The sequence below is a fragment of the Dufourea novaeangliae genome, unplaced genomic scaffold, assembly GCF_001272555.1.
Source record: "Dufourea novaeangliae isolate 0120121106 unplaced genomic scaffold, ASM127255v1 scaffold168, whole genome shotgun sequence".
NCBI lineage: Eukaryota > Metazoa > Arthropoda > Insecta > Hymenoptera > Halictidae > Dufourea > Dufourea novaeangliae.
Genome location: NW_015374062.1, coordinates 3,347,898 through 3,367,434, shown reverse-complemented (window position 1 = coordinate 3,367,434; position 19,537 = coordinate 3,347,898). Strand labels below are relative to the sequence as shown.

Here is a 19,537-nt window from a genome sequence, read left to right as displayed (position 1 = left end):
AGGAACTCGAATTTCACGAGTGCTCGCGATTACGATCCGATTGGACGATAATATGGATCATTTGGCACGATGAATGTTGCGGGTGCAATTCTTGAGAAATGTTCGTTTACATACATATACAGGTAACCATGGGCGTAGCCAAATTATTAGTCAGGGGGGGGGGCAAAAATATTAACACATCAACTGCCACAGTGAAAAAGGCTGCACGTAGCCAGACACACTGTATTTTGTTTTTTTAAAGTCATAAATCGTTGAAAATCCTTGCAATATTAAATATTACGCAAAAATTTTGTAACTTTGAGAAGGAAGGGGGTTGGGGAATCCAATTTGTCCTTGTAGGATGGGGCAGAAACCACTTTTTTCCGTCCAGGGAGAGGAAGAGTGCCTATGCAAGTAACACCCGTACAACACGGTTTTTTAGTTTCCTAAAGAATTTAAGACATATATGCATATCTCAAAAACCAAAGCCAATCAAGAAATAAAATAATGTCATATTCAGGATCAGAAGGACTAAATTACTCAAAATCAACTCTGAAATCCCTGGCAACAGATTGACTGTTCCCCTGTGATTATCAACTCTCTGTATATCCAAACATCAACACTTTTTCCTCATAATAATACGACCATCGATGCTGAAACCTCATCGAGTTTGCTCGAGATATCATTTAACGTTTGGCATTCGTCTTCCGTTCTTCCCGCTCGATCCTCGACGTGTGTTCCCGATCCCTTTTCTCCGTCGATCACCGCTCGCCACGGAGCCGGGGTATATACATACATACATGCACGCCAGAAATATCAATTTGCGCGAAAGTGGCAACAGTTTGCTTGATTTGGCACGGGCCACGGCTTACGCTTTCTGAAATAAATCTTCGCTGGCTGGCCTCAAAGCGGCCCTGGAGAAACCGATTGTCTTAGGGCGAGTTTGTAGGATCTATCGTGAAACAAAAAAAAAAAACCCCTTCCGTGATATTGTTACATCCCGTCCGCGAGTAAAGGCCTCCCATAGATGATGCAATTTATCGTACAATAAGTGGTACGAAAAAGAAATTTGTACAACGTTTATTCAATAATTATATCTCGTAGACCTTACGATCTTTTGGTAGCAATCGAAAGTCAAAGATTTCAAGAATGTTCCGTGAAATTTTCAACTAAATTTCGAATTAGTAAAAATTCCCCGCGAGCCACCTTAAACGGTTAAGGTATGTATAATCGAATCCTCCGATGATCCGAAAGACTTCCGGCTCGCAAACAACGCGTGTCTGTAGCTAGACGCTCGCGGGACCGGTGTTCCTCGGGGCTCGGAATGAAAATGAAGAGGAGCAAAGTGGAGGGAAGGATCGAGCGCAAAGGACGAAGGTGAAGACAGAGAGGAGGCCTATGCTGGTCGCGCTGAATAACGCATGGACTGTCTGGCTTGAAATTATAGCATTTCACCCCCTGCCTCACTCGCCAGGAACTACCCCTCCGCCTGGCTATGGACGCGCTTTCATTCAATTATGCATCCAGCTTCATCCCCCTCCCACCCCCATCCCTCCCTCCGCTCTTATTATTATTTTCCCGCTGTGTGTCTTCGTCCCCCTAACGTCTTTTCTCAACTCTCCATCGAGACGAGTCGTCCGTTCGCTTTTGCTGGATCCGGGAAGGTCGATCGTTAATCTCGACTACGCGATCTTCTCTTTCCGCGTAATCAGGTGTATTCGATCGTGGAGGCTCCGCTGCTTCCGTGCGAACCACTCGAGTGGCGGAGGAGTAGGAGGAGCGATTATTAACGCTGCGTGGAAACCGCGAACCTTGAACTGGTGGGGCGGAAGGGGGAGGGGGTGGGAACAGAGAATTGTTCGTATTTTTTGAAAAATTGGAACTGTAATTCTAGTCTGTTGGTTACCATCCGCTGCGCTGACTGAGAGAAATTGACAAAATAAGCGAGAGTCATTTCGTTCGAGTACAGTGGTGTATAGTGCAAAAGGAAATAGGGTAAACGCAGCAGTGAATGAACATTTAAGAGATCTTTGTAACTATTAGAGTCGAAGTTTAGATGATACTAATATCGACAAATACTTGTCCCACGAAAATTAGATTTTTTAATACATATATTATAATACGAATATTGAATGAAGTTGGTTTGTTTTACACGATTATTGTCCAGGCGTTATCCTCACCACTGAGGAGGGGGGGGAGGGATTGTCATGCGCATACTTTGTTATCCCTCCGCTTTGATTGCCCAAATAACCTTATGGATCATCGAAGAACACACACACACCTCAATACCTCGATAGAAAATCTCACCTAGACCTACATAGCCTCTGTTACTTATCTTTTTTTTCCTCATTTTCTATCGAGTTGCCCGTGTTTTATTATCCCGTCACGCAAAAGATACTCCGTGGAGCTTATCGGTCCGCGGGCATAGTGTTCTATTGTTCATCAAGCGTTTTACGACGTGTCGAGCTACAGGGTTACGACGTAAAAATTTCAAACGTTTGTCGCCCTTCCCCCGTCCTCGTGTCGACGCTATAAATATTCATGCCACGAGACGAACACCAATATATATGTAGAATAACACGAGTATGGCACGGTCGACGATGATGCACCGTGCTGTTCGCAATGTATCATGGGCCATCATTAGAGACAATCACTTTTCTTCTTCTTTTTTTCTTTCATTCGGAATCACTGCACCAAAGCTCAACAGCCGGTAGTTGTAATTGCATCCCTACCCGGTTGGTAGCGCCGTCGGCGCAGGGTTTCAATGTCATTCGGGAATGAAAAGTGACGAAAAGAAAAAACAAAAGATGAAACATTTTAGCGACAATGGATCGTAAACGGGTCGTCGTGCAATTCCGGCGGAAGTCTCGGGTGTACCACGTTTGCAAACGGAGAACAACCGGCGCCTCGCGTTACCGGGGACCACTGTGCTTCCACGGATCGTAAGAACAACTCTGCTTGATCGCGTGTCACTTCGCTTCATATTGAAGCATTGATCGCGGTCAGCGCCGAATTAAGCCTTCCGTTTATGTCAAAAGATAATCGAATGAAATTTTGATAACTGTTTCCCTTTTGAAATAATTAGAAATTGTAGTAAATGTACAAATAAATCGAAACAAAGTTCGTTAGGATTAAATAATATTTAATTTTACTTAGGACACATTTTTTTTTTATTTGATGTATTTAATTGCTCTCCACGATTGTTCTCATGTAAAATAAAGGTATTCGCGAAATTTCGCCACCCAATGTATTTCTTCGGTTCACTTTTCCGGGGCACAACGTCACCCCATTTCCATTGTCGTGTCACTAACCGCCGTAGGTTCGCCGTTCTCATAACGTACAGGTCGCTAAAATCACAGGCTTTGTCGGTACTACAGTTTCGGTCGGCCACCTACTCCCATAAGATGAAAGATCTATTACTTATACCTCGTCGGTGACTTAATTGAAAAAAAAAAAAAGAAAAACATTCCACCAAGTGTGGTGATGATAATTGACGAAACTATACACGTTTTTAACGAATCCTTCTCACATTTTCTGTCACAGGAAAGCGACAACCTCTGGTGGGACGCATTCGCGACCGAATTTTTCGAGGACGACGCGACCCTAACCCTCACGTTCTGCCTGGAGGACGGTCCCAAGAGATACAGTAAGTATCGCGAAATAAACTTGAAATCTTCGTGGCGGCAAATAGACACAAACACACACGCAATGGCGGGATTCGGTGGGACGGATATTTACGGGGCATTCGAGATAATTACGTGCCACCGCGGAGCAATTTTGCAGTCGGTGGATTTTAATGCGTGTTCCACTCCTCCCATCTCGGTCGCCCGGCTGAATGGCACGGTAACAACGTGATTACATGTCACATCGCGTCGTCGTCGTCGTCGACGTCGTCGTGGGCAAAAGACAGCTCCGACGATGCACATTACCGATGCAATAAGATGCGCCGTGCGCGAGCCCACGGCCTTGAATAATTTTCCCGATCCTGGAAACTGCGGCGCGCGCCGTTATCATTATATCCGTGCACAGCGGGGGCCACTGTGTATATTTTTCTTTCCCATCTTTATCTCGCTATATCGTATAATTATCAAGTTTAATGAATTTCTCGATTGTTACGTAACAGTGTGTGGAATGCGTTACCTTTCTCTGATCGATTAATAATTTTAGTGTTTCTCCGGGTAATGAAGTTTGTAAGAATTGAATTTTTTCATCGAGTCCCAAATGATGTCTGATTCGTGACACTTGGAGGGCACATATGTCTAACGGCGATTCTGTTTGTGGTTGCAGCGATAGGCAGGACGTTAATACCTAGGTACTTCCGCTCGATATTCGAGGGCGGAGTGACGGAACTTTACTACAATTTGAAGCACCCGAAGGAGTCATTTCACAATACCAGCATAACCCTCGACTGTGATCACTGCGTTATGGTCACGCATCACGGAAAGCCGATGTTCACGAAGGTAAGGGTCGCCGAAATCACGGTGTCGCGAAAATAGTTATCGAAGGGCCTTGAAGAATAGACACGTTGCGTTTCGAAACTGTTAAAACCATCCTCATTAATACCATCTAACCTTTTTAACATTTTGATGTCGGATGACGTAGCTGTACGTTTTGTCAAAAACAAAAGCTGAGAACGGTTAAGGTAGTAGTAGTACGTATTCCTTAAATAAGAACTAAAATAGTAAAAAAATAGGGAGAAATCGCTTCTGTTGTATGTAAAGTTTGACAAATAAAAGTTAAGTAATAGTTTTCGAAATATTTTTAGAAGATCTGTTTACTTTAATTACTATTCTACCAGGTTCCAAAGAAAATAAAAAATTCTTCAAAATTTATCAAACTCTGAAATATAGTGAATTCTAAAGAATCGTGTGTTCTGTAAATGCCTAAAATGCACAGTTCAAGCATTATATTCGTGGCTTTGTAAGTGTCGATTTATTAGACTGAGTTAGTTTGTCCGTCAGAGTAAATGTTCTTCCTTTGCCCCCCACCAGGTATGCACGGAGGGTAGATTAATATTGGAATTCACCTTCGACGACCTTATGAGGATAAAGTCGTGGCACATGTCGGTGAGAACGCACAAGGAGCTGGTACCTAGGACCGTGGTCGGAATGCAACAAGACCCGACGATGCTCGAGCAGCTCAGCAAGAACATCACCAGGCAGGGTATCACTAATTCCACCCTGAACTACCTTAGGGTGAGTACACGTCAACTCCCACGCGGATTCAACCGTGCATAATCGATCCTTTCTCGCCTCGAGCCGATTTTTCGGCAAGTCGAAAGACACTCGTGAATATTTTTCTGTATATATGAACGCTTAGTTCTCGGTGTATTAGATGACAACTTTATTCGAGCAATACGAATCTACTCCTTCAACCCTTTCACTCCCCAGACCCTCAATTCTCAGAATTATGAGACGAAGATATCGATATTAAACACATCTAGCTTTTACAAATTTTTTTTTCGTTTTTTTTATGGAAAATATGGTGATCTACTTTACATCAGAGAAACTACGGATCCTTGCTGATAAAAGTTAAATATTAATTTTTCTTCGTGAAATGTTTTTTGTATTTTTTCTTTTATTCAAATAGCAGAGTATGAAGTCTCTGAGTGCTAGCACCATTTTATAGCATCTTACAAGGGAAAGACCTCAAATGTACCACTTCGATTTTATTCGATCGATCTGATATTGTACCAATTGATATTTAACCAAATATTTTAATTAAAACATTATTTCTGGTCTTAATAAATTCGTACCTGAACAGAATAATATCTTAGTGCACAACGATGGACACGCTTATTTTCGGTAATTATTCGGACATTGGAGAATAGAAATAACGCACAGAATACAGCACGCGTGAAGGGCTAAATGGGCCAGGTATCAGAAGAGATCGGCTCGCGAAAGTACGGGCCCGCGTATCCGGGTTACGATCCACCTTCTTTGCACGCTCGGAAGCGCTTTCACTCGCGCGTATCGCTGCTCTTTGCTCGCTGAAACGATTGTTGTGTCGTTAATCGAAAGCTGTCGAGAAAACGCCTCGGAGAACTCGGTCGGTCGCTCGTGTACGAATTCCGAAACGGTGCCCCCCCCCCCGTCCTTTTCAATTCGTCGATCACCACACGTTCTTCTATAGATAGATTCCGTCAGGTACCAAATTTTCATACGAACGTCTCCTTCCGGTCATTTTTTTTGCTTCTCGTAAAATTACAACCCATTAATTTAACGAACAGAAATGCCGCGAACGAATCGATCAGGAACACACCTCCCGCGATATTAACACGAATATTAATGGAAATTATATGAAATTTTGTAAAATTTCAAGCCAACCGACGTTTTCCTATCCAATCACGCGTCATTGATTACTTTAATTGTCATCGTAATAACGTAAAGGCCGTAACATAACGCTCTTACGATTATAATCACAATGATAATAATAATGTGAAATGGATTTCAAGTTTTATTACAACGGAGGACGAAACATAAACGAAATTTCATTCGGTACGAGGTCTCGCGGCCGCACGTTACCCGCCACGCGAATATATTTTAGGAAGTTTATTTTCAACCGGTGCACACACGGCCGTATACGATAATTTTCATATTAATAGCGCGCGTAAGTTCCACGTCGAAGTCGCATCGCATTTAAATAACGTATCGTTCTCACCCGGTATAATTTCCCTTTGATTTCGAATGTTCGATCGTACTCGACAGAGGGATATGAATAAACAGAAATTTTTCTTTGTTTTTCCCTTTTTTTTTCTTCTACATCCATTACTTTATTTTGCACATAATCAGTGATGACATGCGTATCGATTTTTGACTCACAAGGGAACACAGCAAACGCTGACACACCCTTCGATTGGTCGGGGTTTTTCGTTAATATCTCGTTAACAAAGCCTGGGATAACATTTTTGCTTAGGAAAAACTTGTTTCAAATAACCTCACGATTCTCCCATGTCTGGGTCCTCCAACATTTTTGTTACAGCCTGTATTTGCATTTCGTATACATTCAACGCTGGTAGTTCCACTGTCCCTAAGAATTTCCTAGAAAAAAAAAAAAACCAAAACGAATGATTCCTCTCCTGTTTCGTAGGCGACGATGCCACAATACTTAATGATCGTCCTTCTATATTTGTGCTTCCAGTTATGCGTGATCTTGGAGCCGATGCAGGAGCTAATGTCGAGGCACAAGGCGTACGCGTTGTCACCGCGGGATTGCCTGAAGACGACCTTGTTCCAGAAATGGCAGAGGATGGTTGCCCCGCCGGGTAAGAGAGGTAGACGAACAGTTGCTTTACATGAGAAGCACCAGCCAGTGGAGCCAAACGGCCGACCAGTCTACCGCAGGATTTGGTTTTGTAATTCGGGAGAGAAAAAAAAATATCACGACGTATATAATCGTCGTCGAGACGTTTGTCGCGGCACGAACCCTCGGTTCCAATCGTTTTCCACGGCCAGAATGCGTTTTCCATCCGTAGACAGTGTCCTCGTGTTACTTCATAATCTACCCTCTCACCTTCATGGTCCCTTTGTTCATCAAAATGTTCCTTCTTTCATCCAAATGTGTCGCGGACCTTGGGTGAAACCTGCTGAAAACATACACACACATTCCCTGAACATTGGCGTAGCCAGGTTATCAGTCAGGAGCGGGGCCAGGGCCGTTCCTGGGTCGTTGGCCGCCCGGGTGCAAAAACAGATATAAGTACAAATTAATCCACTAATAAGCACAAAATTAACGTATAATGTTTGTAATAATGATCTTGGGCTGTCCATAAACATAGTTCATTCTTGTATACGAGTAGTGTTACAGAGATTACATATAAAACTACTTTGACTAAATTCTGTTTATATACAATTTTCATAATCGTAAAGAAAGTTTTGATTATTATTCTTATTGGCCAAAATTTCACATATAATAAATGATCTGCGGTCGTTCCTTTTTTTGGCCGCCCAAGTGCGGACGGAGGCACCTTTGGAACCCCAACTAGGAACGCCACGTAAAATTTTTTCCTCTAGGGGGGGGGGGGTGTGCACAATCCACTCTTTTTTTCTTCTAGAGTAGTGCAAAAGTCATTTTTTTCTTCTAGAAGTAGTGCAAAAGCCATTTTTTTCTTCTAGAAGAAATGCAAAAGCCACTTTTTTCTGTCGAGTGGGGAGGGAGTAAGGCCCCTGGCTACGCCCATGTTCCTGAACGAAATTGTTTCCACTCGTGAAAAAGCTTACGCTTCCTCAGAGGGAGGGGGATATCGTGCGATTGTTCGAGACCCTGATGTACGCAACAAGCAAAGAGATAAGTGCACAGTTCCTTGATTTTTACACGATCTATCACGCTGTTGCGTGCACACCTTCAACCGCTTCTTCTCGCTCTCTGGACTTTATCGCCCCATTTTTATCATGCGTATGCGTGTACACCGCGTTTCCTGTTCCACCATTACACAGTCAACACATACACACAAACCGCCTCTTCCTCCATCGTTATCCTGTGTTCCCTTGGTCGGTCGCGATTCAAGGTTGGCGAAATCATGGAACCGAGTAACGCGGGGGTAACAGCTCAATCGGAATACGGTTTTTTTTTCTTTCGAATATATGCGATGCGTGTTTCTCTGTAAAGACTCTACACGGAGTGCGCACAGACTCTTCCTCTTTAAATAACTTTTCATGGCGAAAGAGTTACGCGAGATCTGTTCATCTAGATGAAGACGTTTTTTTTTTTTTTCTTAATTATAACAATTTCTCTATTCTGTCTGTCCACCGATGCATGCATGCTTTGTGTGTGTCAGAGACCTTTGATTGTTGGAAAAAGGTCCAATATGCTGGGTAGCGGTCTGAAGTTTCTTAGCGCGCTGCTACATGGCTAGCGTCGTGCCCCTGCGTGTCCCCACGGTACGCAACCCCGTTTCATCGTGTGTCTATTCTTACAGAGTCCCAGAGGCCGGCCAGCAAACGAAGAAAGCGAAAGGGCAGCACGTCCGGGCCGGGAAACAACGCGCCGCCCGCGCCCAGCAAAAAGCGTTCGCCAGGCCCGAATTTTGCTCTGGCGTCACAGGTGAGTGGTTCTTTTTTTTTTCTAGTACGTACAGTGAATATTCGATGAGTGTTCGAAGACTCTACTGAGTGTTCAGACCTCATTTCCACTGCTGAGCGCCGTGACTCACTGATCCTGTATAACTGGATACAGCGTGGGCCACACCGACTGTCATATTTCAAAATCGCCATCTTTACATTTTATACTTGTATAATTCGTACAGTAATACAAACTAGAAAGCCCAAATCAGTGAGAAATTTCGATAGAAAAATTGCTGAAAGATATTATTGTGGTATACAGGATGTCCGAAAATAGTTTTAAGTTCTTGAAACGGGTGATCCCTGGGGTAATTTGAAACAACTTCTTCCTTAGCGAAAAAGTTCTCCGAGGCTTCGTTAACATATGCCTAATACCTTATGAGATCCCATTAAAATCTAAGACGAACAGTTGAGATTCTTCCGTTACCAGTGCCGTGGAGCCTTCGAACATTCATCTAATTAAGTTGTAAACCGATAAGAGTATGAAAAAATGGCCGGACCAATCCCAAATCACCCCTAACGTTTCCTTCATGTGTTTTGTTTCTCGGTATCGATCAGGACGTAATGGTTGTGGGTGAACCGTCGCTGATGGGCGGCGACTTCGGCGACGAGGACGAGCGGTTAATCACGAGGTTGGAGAACACGCAGTACGACGCGACGAATAGCCTGGACCCGCATAGTCACGACGCGACGGGCGGACCACCACCACATCCTCACCAGTTCCATTCGGAACCAACACCGGGAAACTCTTGGCCACCAGATCGCGGCCCTGGCCCGCCGCAGGGAGGACCCGGTAGTCAGGTAATTATTTGATCCGATCTTTACTTATTATTTTTTTTTTTTTTTTAATTCACAGACCGAGAGAATCTCGTGTAAACCTCGATACATAATACATACATACATACATACATACATATAAATAACTACCCCGGCGGTATCCTGCCTGGCCGAGACCTTGCTGAAAGATCGAGAATTTTTCCTATAGGAAACGGGAAGGTAGTAAGAGCCAACGGTGTCCGACTTTTCCAGGGTGTACAAGGTGGCCAGGGTGGCGGGTCGGGTGGTGTACAGGGATCGCAGGACGCCAGTCAACAGCAACAAGACAAGAAGAGCCCCGCGGTGAGCCAGTGAGGCCAGGAGTCCCCGCGCCCCCCCACCAGGGGGCGACGGGGGCGCAGGCCCAAGAACGTGGCTCCCTAGCGGGGCGAGAACCCTAACCTCCCCGGCGCCTATATGGCCTCCTCGGCTGTTGCTGCTGCTGCTGCTGCTGGCGCCACGGCCGGCAGGCTCGCGTCGTCGCACCACATTGGCGTGCATCCGTCGTCGTTCGGCTGCCATCAAGCCGTCGGCGGCGGCGGCCTCGGCCTGTCGTCCGGCCATACACACGCGGAACAGCATCTGCAACTTGGCCACGCCGCGGCCGCAGCCGCCGCCGCGGCCTCCATGGGGATGGAATCCTCGGAGCTGGTCGCGGTGGCCCATTACCAGGCGCAACAGCTTCAACGGCAATTGTTGGCCGAGCAGTCCGGTGGTCCAGCCGGCACGATGCTGCCGCCAGGCGTACAGCCTACTGGTGGAGGCTTGACGCAGCCGCCGCTGCTCCAGCAAGGGCAACAACCACCTCATACTCAGGGCCAAGACCCGCTGCAGAGCTTGATGCAGCAGCTGATCTGTTTGCAGCATATTGAGTACTTTCTAGCTCAGCGTGGTCACAAGTGATGATGATGATGATTACGATGATGATTACGATGATGATGATAATGATGATGATGATGATGATGAAGATGATGATGATGATGATGATGATGATGATGATGACATGATCGTCTGTGTCGAGAAACGAATTGAATTCTCGGGACAGATCGCAAGAAGGATATTGAGAGGCCCGGATGTGTTGTAGGCTATACGGCGCGACAACCATGGACTCCGTTCAAAAGAGAGAAAAACGGGAACGAAAAAGAGAGAGAGAGAGAATGGTGTTTGCGTCCGTTTTTTTTTTTTTTTTGCGTGTTTTCGAGTGTTCGAGGAATACGATCCTCTGATTTTCAACGACGATCTTTCTCGTGTGCTGTGACCGCGAACCGCGTTTAATTGTTGTCGAGGCTGAAGATGGACGGCACGTGTGTTCCCCGCACCGTTCGAGGTTCTTCAGGCGTATGTGTGTGCGTGTGTGTCCTCGTTCTTCTGATCCTTGAATCGGCCGAGGAGAGGACGCGCCCGGTGTCCCGGTTGGAACCAGGGATCGTCGACTTGTGTGTATCCCCTCGAACCGTTGTAATCGGCGCTCTTCGAGAGAGAAAGAGATATGGGGTGGTCTAGTGAACGCCTGGACTGGGACACCGTGGGCGAGAAGGAGGACACGCGACGAGAAGACGGCGTTTTAGCTCTCGTGTGATAAAACCCATATTGATGTCGGAATGAAAAAAAAAGAAAACGGAACACAAAGGACAAAGTATAATTAAAAATAATGAATGGGGTGGATTGACTGGTCGATGGAGAACGAAAAAACGAGAAAAAAGAAAACCCTTTTCTCGGGGAGGGGGAAACGTGAAAATCCGAGGTTTAAACGAATGGGGACTAGAAACGAGGCGAGAAGAACGCCACCGTGCGCGCGCGCTGCGGCAGAGACGATCATTCGCTCTGGTGCGAGCTGTGAATGAATCTCTATCCGTCAACAGTATTGATATAATTAATAGAATAAATGAATATGAAAAAAAAAAACGTTATTGTAAGATGTATATGGTAAGTACGACGTATTGTGCAAGCGTATGCGAGAATAGAAAAAACAGAGAGAGAGAGAGAGAGAGAGAGAGAGAGAGAGAGAGAGAGAGAATCTGTGTTTGTGTATGTGTGATGTCGAATATTGGAGGGATTCAGAGAAAGAGAGAGAGAGGATATTGTGGGTGTGTGTTAGAGGACCGGATCGTCACTTAGAAAACCGAAGATATTCAAGCGCGGAGCCCGATCGAACGCCAACGCACAGGCCCTGATTGCCCTCCGGATTTTAGAGGGAAAAAAAACGTCGAGTCTTTGTAACGTCTTCATCCCTTTATTGTTATTAATATTAATTCACGGAGACGAGATGACCTAGGCTGGAGAAAAAAAAATGGGGGTGGAGTGAAAGTATTTTGCACGTCGGATGTTAGACACACGGTCTAAACATGTTTTGTCCATCGTTCTACCGATCTAAACCTAGCTCCTAAGCATCTCTATGTCGCATCTTCTATCGCACAGCGCAGCGCGTACCGACGTCCGATCATTGTGTGACCGTATTTTGGGTGTTTTTTTTTTTTCGTTCTTTGTCTTTCTTTTTCTCCGCGGAGTTCAGTAGCGTCTTACCAACCGATTATGCGTGTGCTGTCTTCGTTGTGGCGCGAATCGCGGAACCCACGTCTCTGTTACTTAATGCGATGATCTAATTTCGTTCAACGCGACATTTTTCTCATATGGATCATACACACACACGCAGAGAGAGAAAGAGAGAGACACATATACACGTATGTATATTCGGAGGAAAATCCACGCGGCACCGATTACGTGTTACACACTATGAATCATTTCTAGTATGAAGTTCCTTGCGCGTTACGTTTGTACATGATATATATGTTCCTCATTGTATGCTTATACGTTTGTTCCTATTTTTGTATTAATCCTCGTGACTCGTTGTGTTCTTTTCCTTCGCTGTTCATGCTCTCTCTCTCGAGCCAAGCAGAACGGGGCATTATACAATATACACAATGACGATTCGAAAGCGTGCTCCGTCGTTAAGCCGCGTTACCCACTTGAATATTCCACCGCGCCGAAACGCGTTCGGGGCTTGAAATGAAGATAATCAAATTTTTTTCTTTCTCTTAATAATCGAACGATGCTTTAAATAACGCGTATATTTGTATCTAAGTATATTGGCGGTCGAATATTGGAATTTATTTGTATGAAATTGTTTCAAACAAGATCATGTCAAGCTAAGTGATCGTTCACTTTAGATCTTACATGTACCAGCGTAGTCATGCCTCTTCGGTATTCTTTGGGTCGTTCAAGTGGGAGGCAGACGGTTCAAGGACATTTCTCGAGTCCCCTCGCCGCCGAACGCGATCTTCGAATCTAAACTATCGCGCGATTTTTTTTTTTTTTTATTATATTTCCTCTGTTCCGAATTTGTCGTGACGGACGGGAAATCGAATAATGTTCCCCATGTTTTTTAAAGTTTTAGACCATCCTCGTGGATTCGAAGTCGTGTGTACGCAGGATAGATGTCACGGTCGTCGCACGTTAGATACGGTAAACTTTAATTGTAAGAAAGGAACATCGCTTCTAGTTGTATCGTGACACGTATCACCGAACACATACACGTTCATATATATGTGTATATATATATATATATATATATATATATATTTATTAGTTTTCTTCCCCCTCGACTGGTGTCACCACGAAGACACGACGTTGGTACGAGCTCTGCTTCGATTGATTGTAACTCCAATTAAAAAAAAAAGAAAAGATCACCTTCCGAAACCGTTTGCAAAAAAAGAAAGGGAAACAACAGTCTGCGTCTCTCTTTTTTTATTGTTCGACCGTCGTTCTTTGTCTCTCCGGTAAGCCGCTCTTCGACTTTAGCCCCGATTCCTCTCGACAGGGCCGCGATAAAAAAAAAAAAGAAAAAAGCGAAATTTCTCGTCGATTTTTCACCTTGTCGATCGTGGCTTGTTCAGGACCTCCGTGGATTGTTCAGGGGACGACTGAACGAAGCACGAGATAAGAACCGATTTGACTTTTCAATTGTTCGACCTCCAAGATCCTTTCGAGGAAGTCGTAACGATTCCATATATACGAGGGAAACAAAGGTATCAGAACGGGATAGTTTCGTAGCAAATTCACGGGAGCTCATTTAACGAGAATATGGGATTTTCACAGGTATAAAATAGTCGGTTATATCCCTTCGTCGAGTATTCGTGCACGGTAGTTAAGAAGTGGCGTGTGATCGGCGAAAGTATTCGAGGGAAAACGGGAGAAGACAGTGTACACTGTTTAAGAGGATCGATAGATCGACGAAGAGGGGTGAGGGGTTACAAACGTCGGCGTTTCATCACGTCCATGAACTCTGCGCTTTTGGGTGATTCTAATTTCGAACGCGCGAATATGTACAAAGCCATCCGCAGACATACACGTACACATACCCGTCATGCACATTCTCTCCACATACACAACTGGCGGAGACACACGTGTACAGGAAAAAGAAGGATCCCGTGTGTCATTAATCTGGTATATTTTGTTTCTCTCTCCTTTTCGATCCACGGGATATATGTGGGCGAGAATCGATCGCGGCCATCTTGTAACGTTCGTTTCCGTTGCACGGCGGCCATTTTGTCGACCCTTCGAATTGTTCGATTCCGTGAATAGGAAGCAAAAGACCGGAGTGAGTTGGACCGATAGATCGTGGAAAGACAAAATAAACGCGTGCAGAGACAGATATGGTATACACACATACACACACACACACACACACATCACAGACATGCAGTTGCAACCACACAGAAATCATTGAATTAGATAGATAAGCTACGCGTGAAGCCAGTACACAATCCCACAGCGTGAGAGTACGAAGAAAAATGGTGGAAGAGAGATTGAGAGAGAGAGAGAAGGGGATTTCTAATATAATGAATAAAAAAGAAAAATAAACGTATGATTGACGCGCGAGGAAACACTCGATAAGAAATTACGGGAAGAGAGTATATGCGTGAATGAATAAGTACGAATAGAGAGAAAGAGCAGGATTAAATGATTATTTCGACACGAGCATGCAGTGGGTTTTAGGATAAATGATCTATTGACAAATGTTGTATATTATTACGAATTATAATGACACTATTATAATTAATTAATTAATTAATTAATTATTATACCCTAATAATGTGAATTGAATTTAAATGACACGAAAGGAGAGGTGAAAATACACGAGAAAAAAAATACGATAAAGTAAATAGGGGCGTGAAGAAATTTTAATCGTTGGCGAGAAAAAAATACAAACATACACACACACACACACACACACGCACACGCGGAGATTTGAACAGCCCTAAATGCAGACCGATCAGATGAGCCTCTCGTTATACGACTTTTTGGTGTGTTCAGAGATCGATAAACGAGGCGTGTTTAAATCATCTTGCCGAAGACTAGAACGTTTCCGTCTGACCGGAAGTGCATCGGTGGTCAGCGTTCCAAAGACACCCTTCTTTCGTTGATCATTCCGCGCGAGCGTGTGACGATCATAGTTCGCGACACGTATGGAATCATTGTAAATAAATTATTAACTAAAGTATTCGCATGAACCGCAGAAGGCTACACAACAGTGTTCGACCGAATAATCGAGCGTATTGTATTTTGGACTCCTGACCCGTGCATTTCGAGAACACCGCGCGAAAGCCAGGCCGGCGACGCGGGGACGTGGCAGACCGATTAATTTTCTATGTTATTTAAATATTCGTTTGCGAACTGTTCGCTCGTTGAAACATTCTGAGATCTTATTCGTGTCACACCTCGTGGCACTCCTCGTTCATGGCTCTCTCCGGTAAATTATAGAAATTAGTTGTTAAATCTGTGTAAAAAAAAAAACAAAAAAAAAGAAAACAGAGAGAAAGACGGGGGAGGAGACGACGAGGTGATTAAATATTACACGGTCACCGTGAAAGTATCGATCGTAGAAATAAATTCATCGAAATGGATTTTGATTAATCCGCTAGGAGTCGGTGGGTTTCCTCGTCGATTAATTTCGTGTCTTCTCTTTCGTACAGACACTCTCCTCATTTTATTCCTTCTTTAGAAATCGATCATTCGGAAGACATTTTTAGCGGGTCTGTTCATACATATACAGGGTGTTAATTTTTACTCGAGCGCCGAAATTATTTCCGCTAGTATTGAAAGTAAGAAAAAATGACTGACTTGGATGTACATGGTTTTAAGGTGTGCATCTGATGGTGATAAAATTTTGTTTAGTTATTACGTTTATTTACTTCTGCATTCTTCAAACTGAAGCTGATTTCGTCACCTTTAAGGTGACTTCAAGGTCATGATATGTAGGTCGTGAACTCATCTTGACGCGGTCCAGCACATCACGTTATAAAAAATACGGCGACCTTGAGAAAATCGTTAAAATGATCTTCACAGGATTTTTGTTTATCACCATCAGATGCACGCCTTAAAACCATGTACATCCTATTTAATCATTTTTTCTTACTTTCAATAGTACCGGACATAATTTCGGTGCTCGAGTTAAAATGAGTTAAAATTTAACACCCTGTATATATATATTTCTACATTGACACGTGAATTTTACCCAAAAAATTTTACTTCGTATCAAGTTGTCGCGGACGCGAAACTACGAATCGTTTAAATGCTTGAACATTGAAATTCTCGTTTGTTGCAACGCAACAGTTCCTACCGAGTGTCGCTAAAGATTTCATGTTCGACCGATCGATCACCTCGAGGGTGGGGAAAGGGCAAATCTCCCTCTCTTTCTCGAGACACAGCAAAGAAATGATCATTCCTTTCCGTCCACAGCGACTGTAGACCAAAACTCGGAAGCGATTCTGTTCGAGAAGTGACACTTCGGTGCTGAGGTCAGAATGGTCCCGCATAGAGTCCGGCACAGGGACAAGAAGATGTTACTGGAAAGGATTAAACGCGAAAGAGAAACAAGTCTGTCGTTTCGCTTTTATCCGGAATCTAGATCACCGATTATACGCGACGAGGCGAAACCCTATGATCCTAGCCGATTAACGTCCGGTCCCTCTGATCATCCGATTGTATCGGTCTGCACGGAATGACATGCGGAATAATTGTTTAATAAAATGTACAGTCTCGTGTACAACGCCAACAGAAGGGGAAGAGAAATATGTTGTAGCGTTTGTTGCCGACAGGAGACCAAACAAGTTGATGGAGGCGGCTTTATCCGTCGGTTCCAAGTTCAGAGGATCGAATCCTCTAAGTTTTTTTTTTTATTTCTCATTTTCCTGGTTCTCCTTTACTCGCCGAGTGCAACGCGTCCATCCTGACCGCCATTTTTACAAATCCTCGGATGGACGCGTTGACGTTCCCCTCGCCTGTCTGTCTCTGTCGCCGGAAATCCGATCTCGAGCGCGTCGTATTTAACCCCTTGTGGCTTGGCTCTTCAACCGAACCTTAACGTTTTTTCTGATAATTTGATCATTTTGTTTTTTTTTTTTTTCTTTTTTTTGGAAATCCAGAATTTTCGTAGTCGATTCGACAGTTGTAAGTATATGTGTACGGTGACTTCCGGTGGGGGTTCACGAGACGAGATTCACGTCCGGATGTTCGTTCCGCTTCGGAGGAAGGCAAGTTAAGATGATAATTTTTGGTAATACGGGAGGTAGATTGTGATGGAGAGGAAAGACTGAAAGCTTTATTTAGCTTTGCTCTCCTTCGAAGCAGGAATAAATTGGGGAGCTTTAAAATTAACCAAAACCGCATGAACTTTATTCTTAAAATCGAGACGTTGTTGCTCATCGCGTCGTGGGTTTACTTAATTTTTTTGTTTTTTTAATTTTAGAAGTAACTTCATTTTATCAGGTAGACAATTTTCTTTCAATTATATTTGTGACTGTTGTTTGTCCACTGAATGATCTTATTGTAAAAATGATAATCCTCGCCAACGGTACAGTGACAGTGAAAGCGCGAGGGGTTAGAGAGTCGCAGAATTTTGGGAGCGAAAAAAAGTCCAAAGACTGGTCTCAATGTTGTATCCGTTCACCTGTAAATATCCTGTCCTCTGAATTTAGCACTAATACGTGCCTGCGTGGTCGGTGTAAAAGATATTCGAGAGTTCTATCGATCAAACGCGTCGTTCAACTGTTAACACTGGACCAGTCTTTAGCGACGGAACATGCACCTATATAGTGTATAAAGGATGGAGAAAAGCAAAATGAAAGAAAAAACAGAATATTAGCGAATTAGGGACGATTTAAAAAGGAAAAACAAAACGCAATCAAGGGATTAATTACACTTTCTCCCCCCACCTCCCCCCTCCCTTCAGTGGACATGGACCAGCTCGATATATTATATTAATATACATTCAAAGGTGGTCCATCGCCATGACCAATGAAGTAATAAAAGAGAGACGAAATGAAGCAACCAAACACACAAAAAAAAAAGAATTGTCATCTAATTACATTTTTACGCACTCCAAATTTTTATCCTCGTCATTTGTATCATAGCGACATGTGTTTAAAGAAGAATCTACATTATATGTATGTAATCAAAATTGTAACTGACAAAACGTTAATAAAAAAATGATATTGGAAGTGCTGCTTACTTGCTTCGCTTTCTAAATTGTGTCGCTGAATAAAGTAATAAAAAATATATATGGCGATCTCATTAATCGGGGTCTCTGGCGCCTCCACCGGGGGTTCTAGGACCCCACGCTCTCGCCACACGGAGTCATTGGCGCCTCCTGCGGGGGTTCTGTGACCCCGCGTGATCAATGGAGCCACCACCGGGCCGCCATGCAGGGTCTATGGCGCCTACACCGGGGGCTCCACGACCCCACGTTCTCACCCCACGTGATCAATAGCGTCTCCACCGGGGGCTCCGTGCAGGGTCTATAGCGCCTCCACCGGAGGCTCCGCGACCCCACGGTCTCTCCCCACGTCATCAATAGCGTCTCCACCGGGGGCTTCGTGACCCCACGCTCTCAATGGCGCCTCCACCGGGACCTCCGTGAACCCACGCTCTCACCGTTAAATCTATAGGAATACTATTGCAAATTGTATATTTTCGTACGATTTTTTCAATAAAAAACAGTTAAATCATACATATGCATTATTCATTAATCCCGGCACTATCTCCACTCCTTTTCCTGAGGTTTCTTTAAGTTTTGGAAGAAGTTCTGGAATTAGTTCCACTTTTCGCCACCAACTGATGGGGGCGCCACAAATGTACAAGTTTTTCCGCCATCTTGAATTTTGAAAAAGCGCGGGAAAAATTGGGATTCATGGGACATACTAGGGGCGCCCCCAAAAAAGTGGGTGGCGAAAGTTGGAACTAAATCTAAAACTTTTTAAGCAGCGCCATCTGGCGGCGACTGTGCGAACTATCGAAGAAGTTCTGGATTTAGTTCCAACTTTCGCCACCCACTTTTTTGGGGGCGCCACTAGTATGCCCCATGAATCCCAATTTTTCCCGCGCTTTTTCAAAATCCAAGATGGCGGAAAAACCTGCAGTACGGTGGCGCCCCCACAAACAGTGGGTGGCGAAAGTTGGAACTAAATCTAAAACTTCTTCGATAGTTCGCACAGTCGCCGCCAGATGGCGCTGCTTAAAAAGTTTTAGATTTAGTTCCAACTTTCGCCACCCACTGTTTGTGGGGGCGCCACCGTACTGCAGGTTTTTCCGCCATCTTGGATTTTGAAAAAGCGCGGGAAAAATTGGGATTCATGAGGCATACTAGTGGCGCCACCAAAAAAGTGGGTGGCGAAAGTTGGAACTAA

General features: G+C 44.2%; 1 protein-coding gene across 3 annotated transcripts in view; it reads left to right on the top strand.

Annotated features, from left to right (window-relative positions):
- LOC107190190 (LIM domain-binding protein 2-like) overlaps window positions 1–10,289 on the top strand; it is a 129,178-nt gene extending 118,889 nt beyond the window's left edge. The window contains exons 4-10 of one of the 3 annotated variants that reach the window (XM_015578953.1): window positions 3,523–3,625; window positions 4,267–4,439; window positions 4,971–5,174; window positions 7,120–7,243; window positions 8,897–9,021; window positions 9,597–9,839; window positions 10,068–10,289. In XM_015578953.1, coding sequence (XP_015434439.1) covers window positions 3,523–3,625; window positions 4,267–4,439; window positions 4,971–5,174; window positions 7,120–7,243; window positions 8,897–9,021; window positions 9,597–9,839; window positions 10,068–10,169 — 1,074 coding nt within the window. In that variant the 3' untranslated portion in view covers window positions 10,170–10,289. The other 2 variants (XM_015578952.1, XM_015578954.1) reach the window with 2 other exon arrangements.
- The last annotated feature ends 9,248 nt before the right edge of the window (window positions 10,290–19,537 follow it).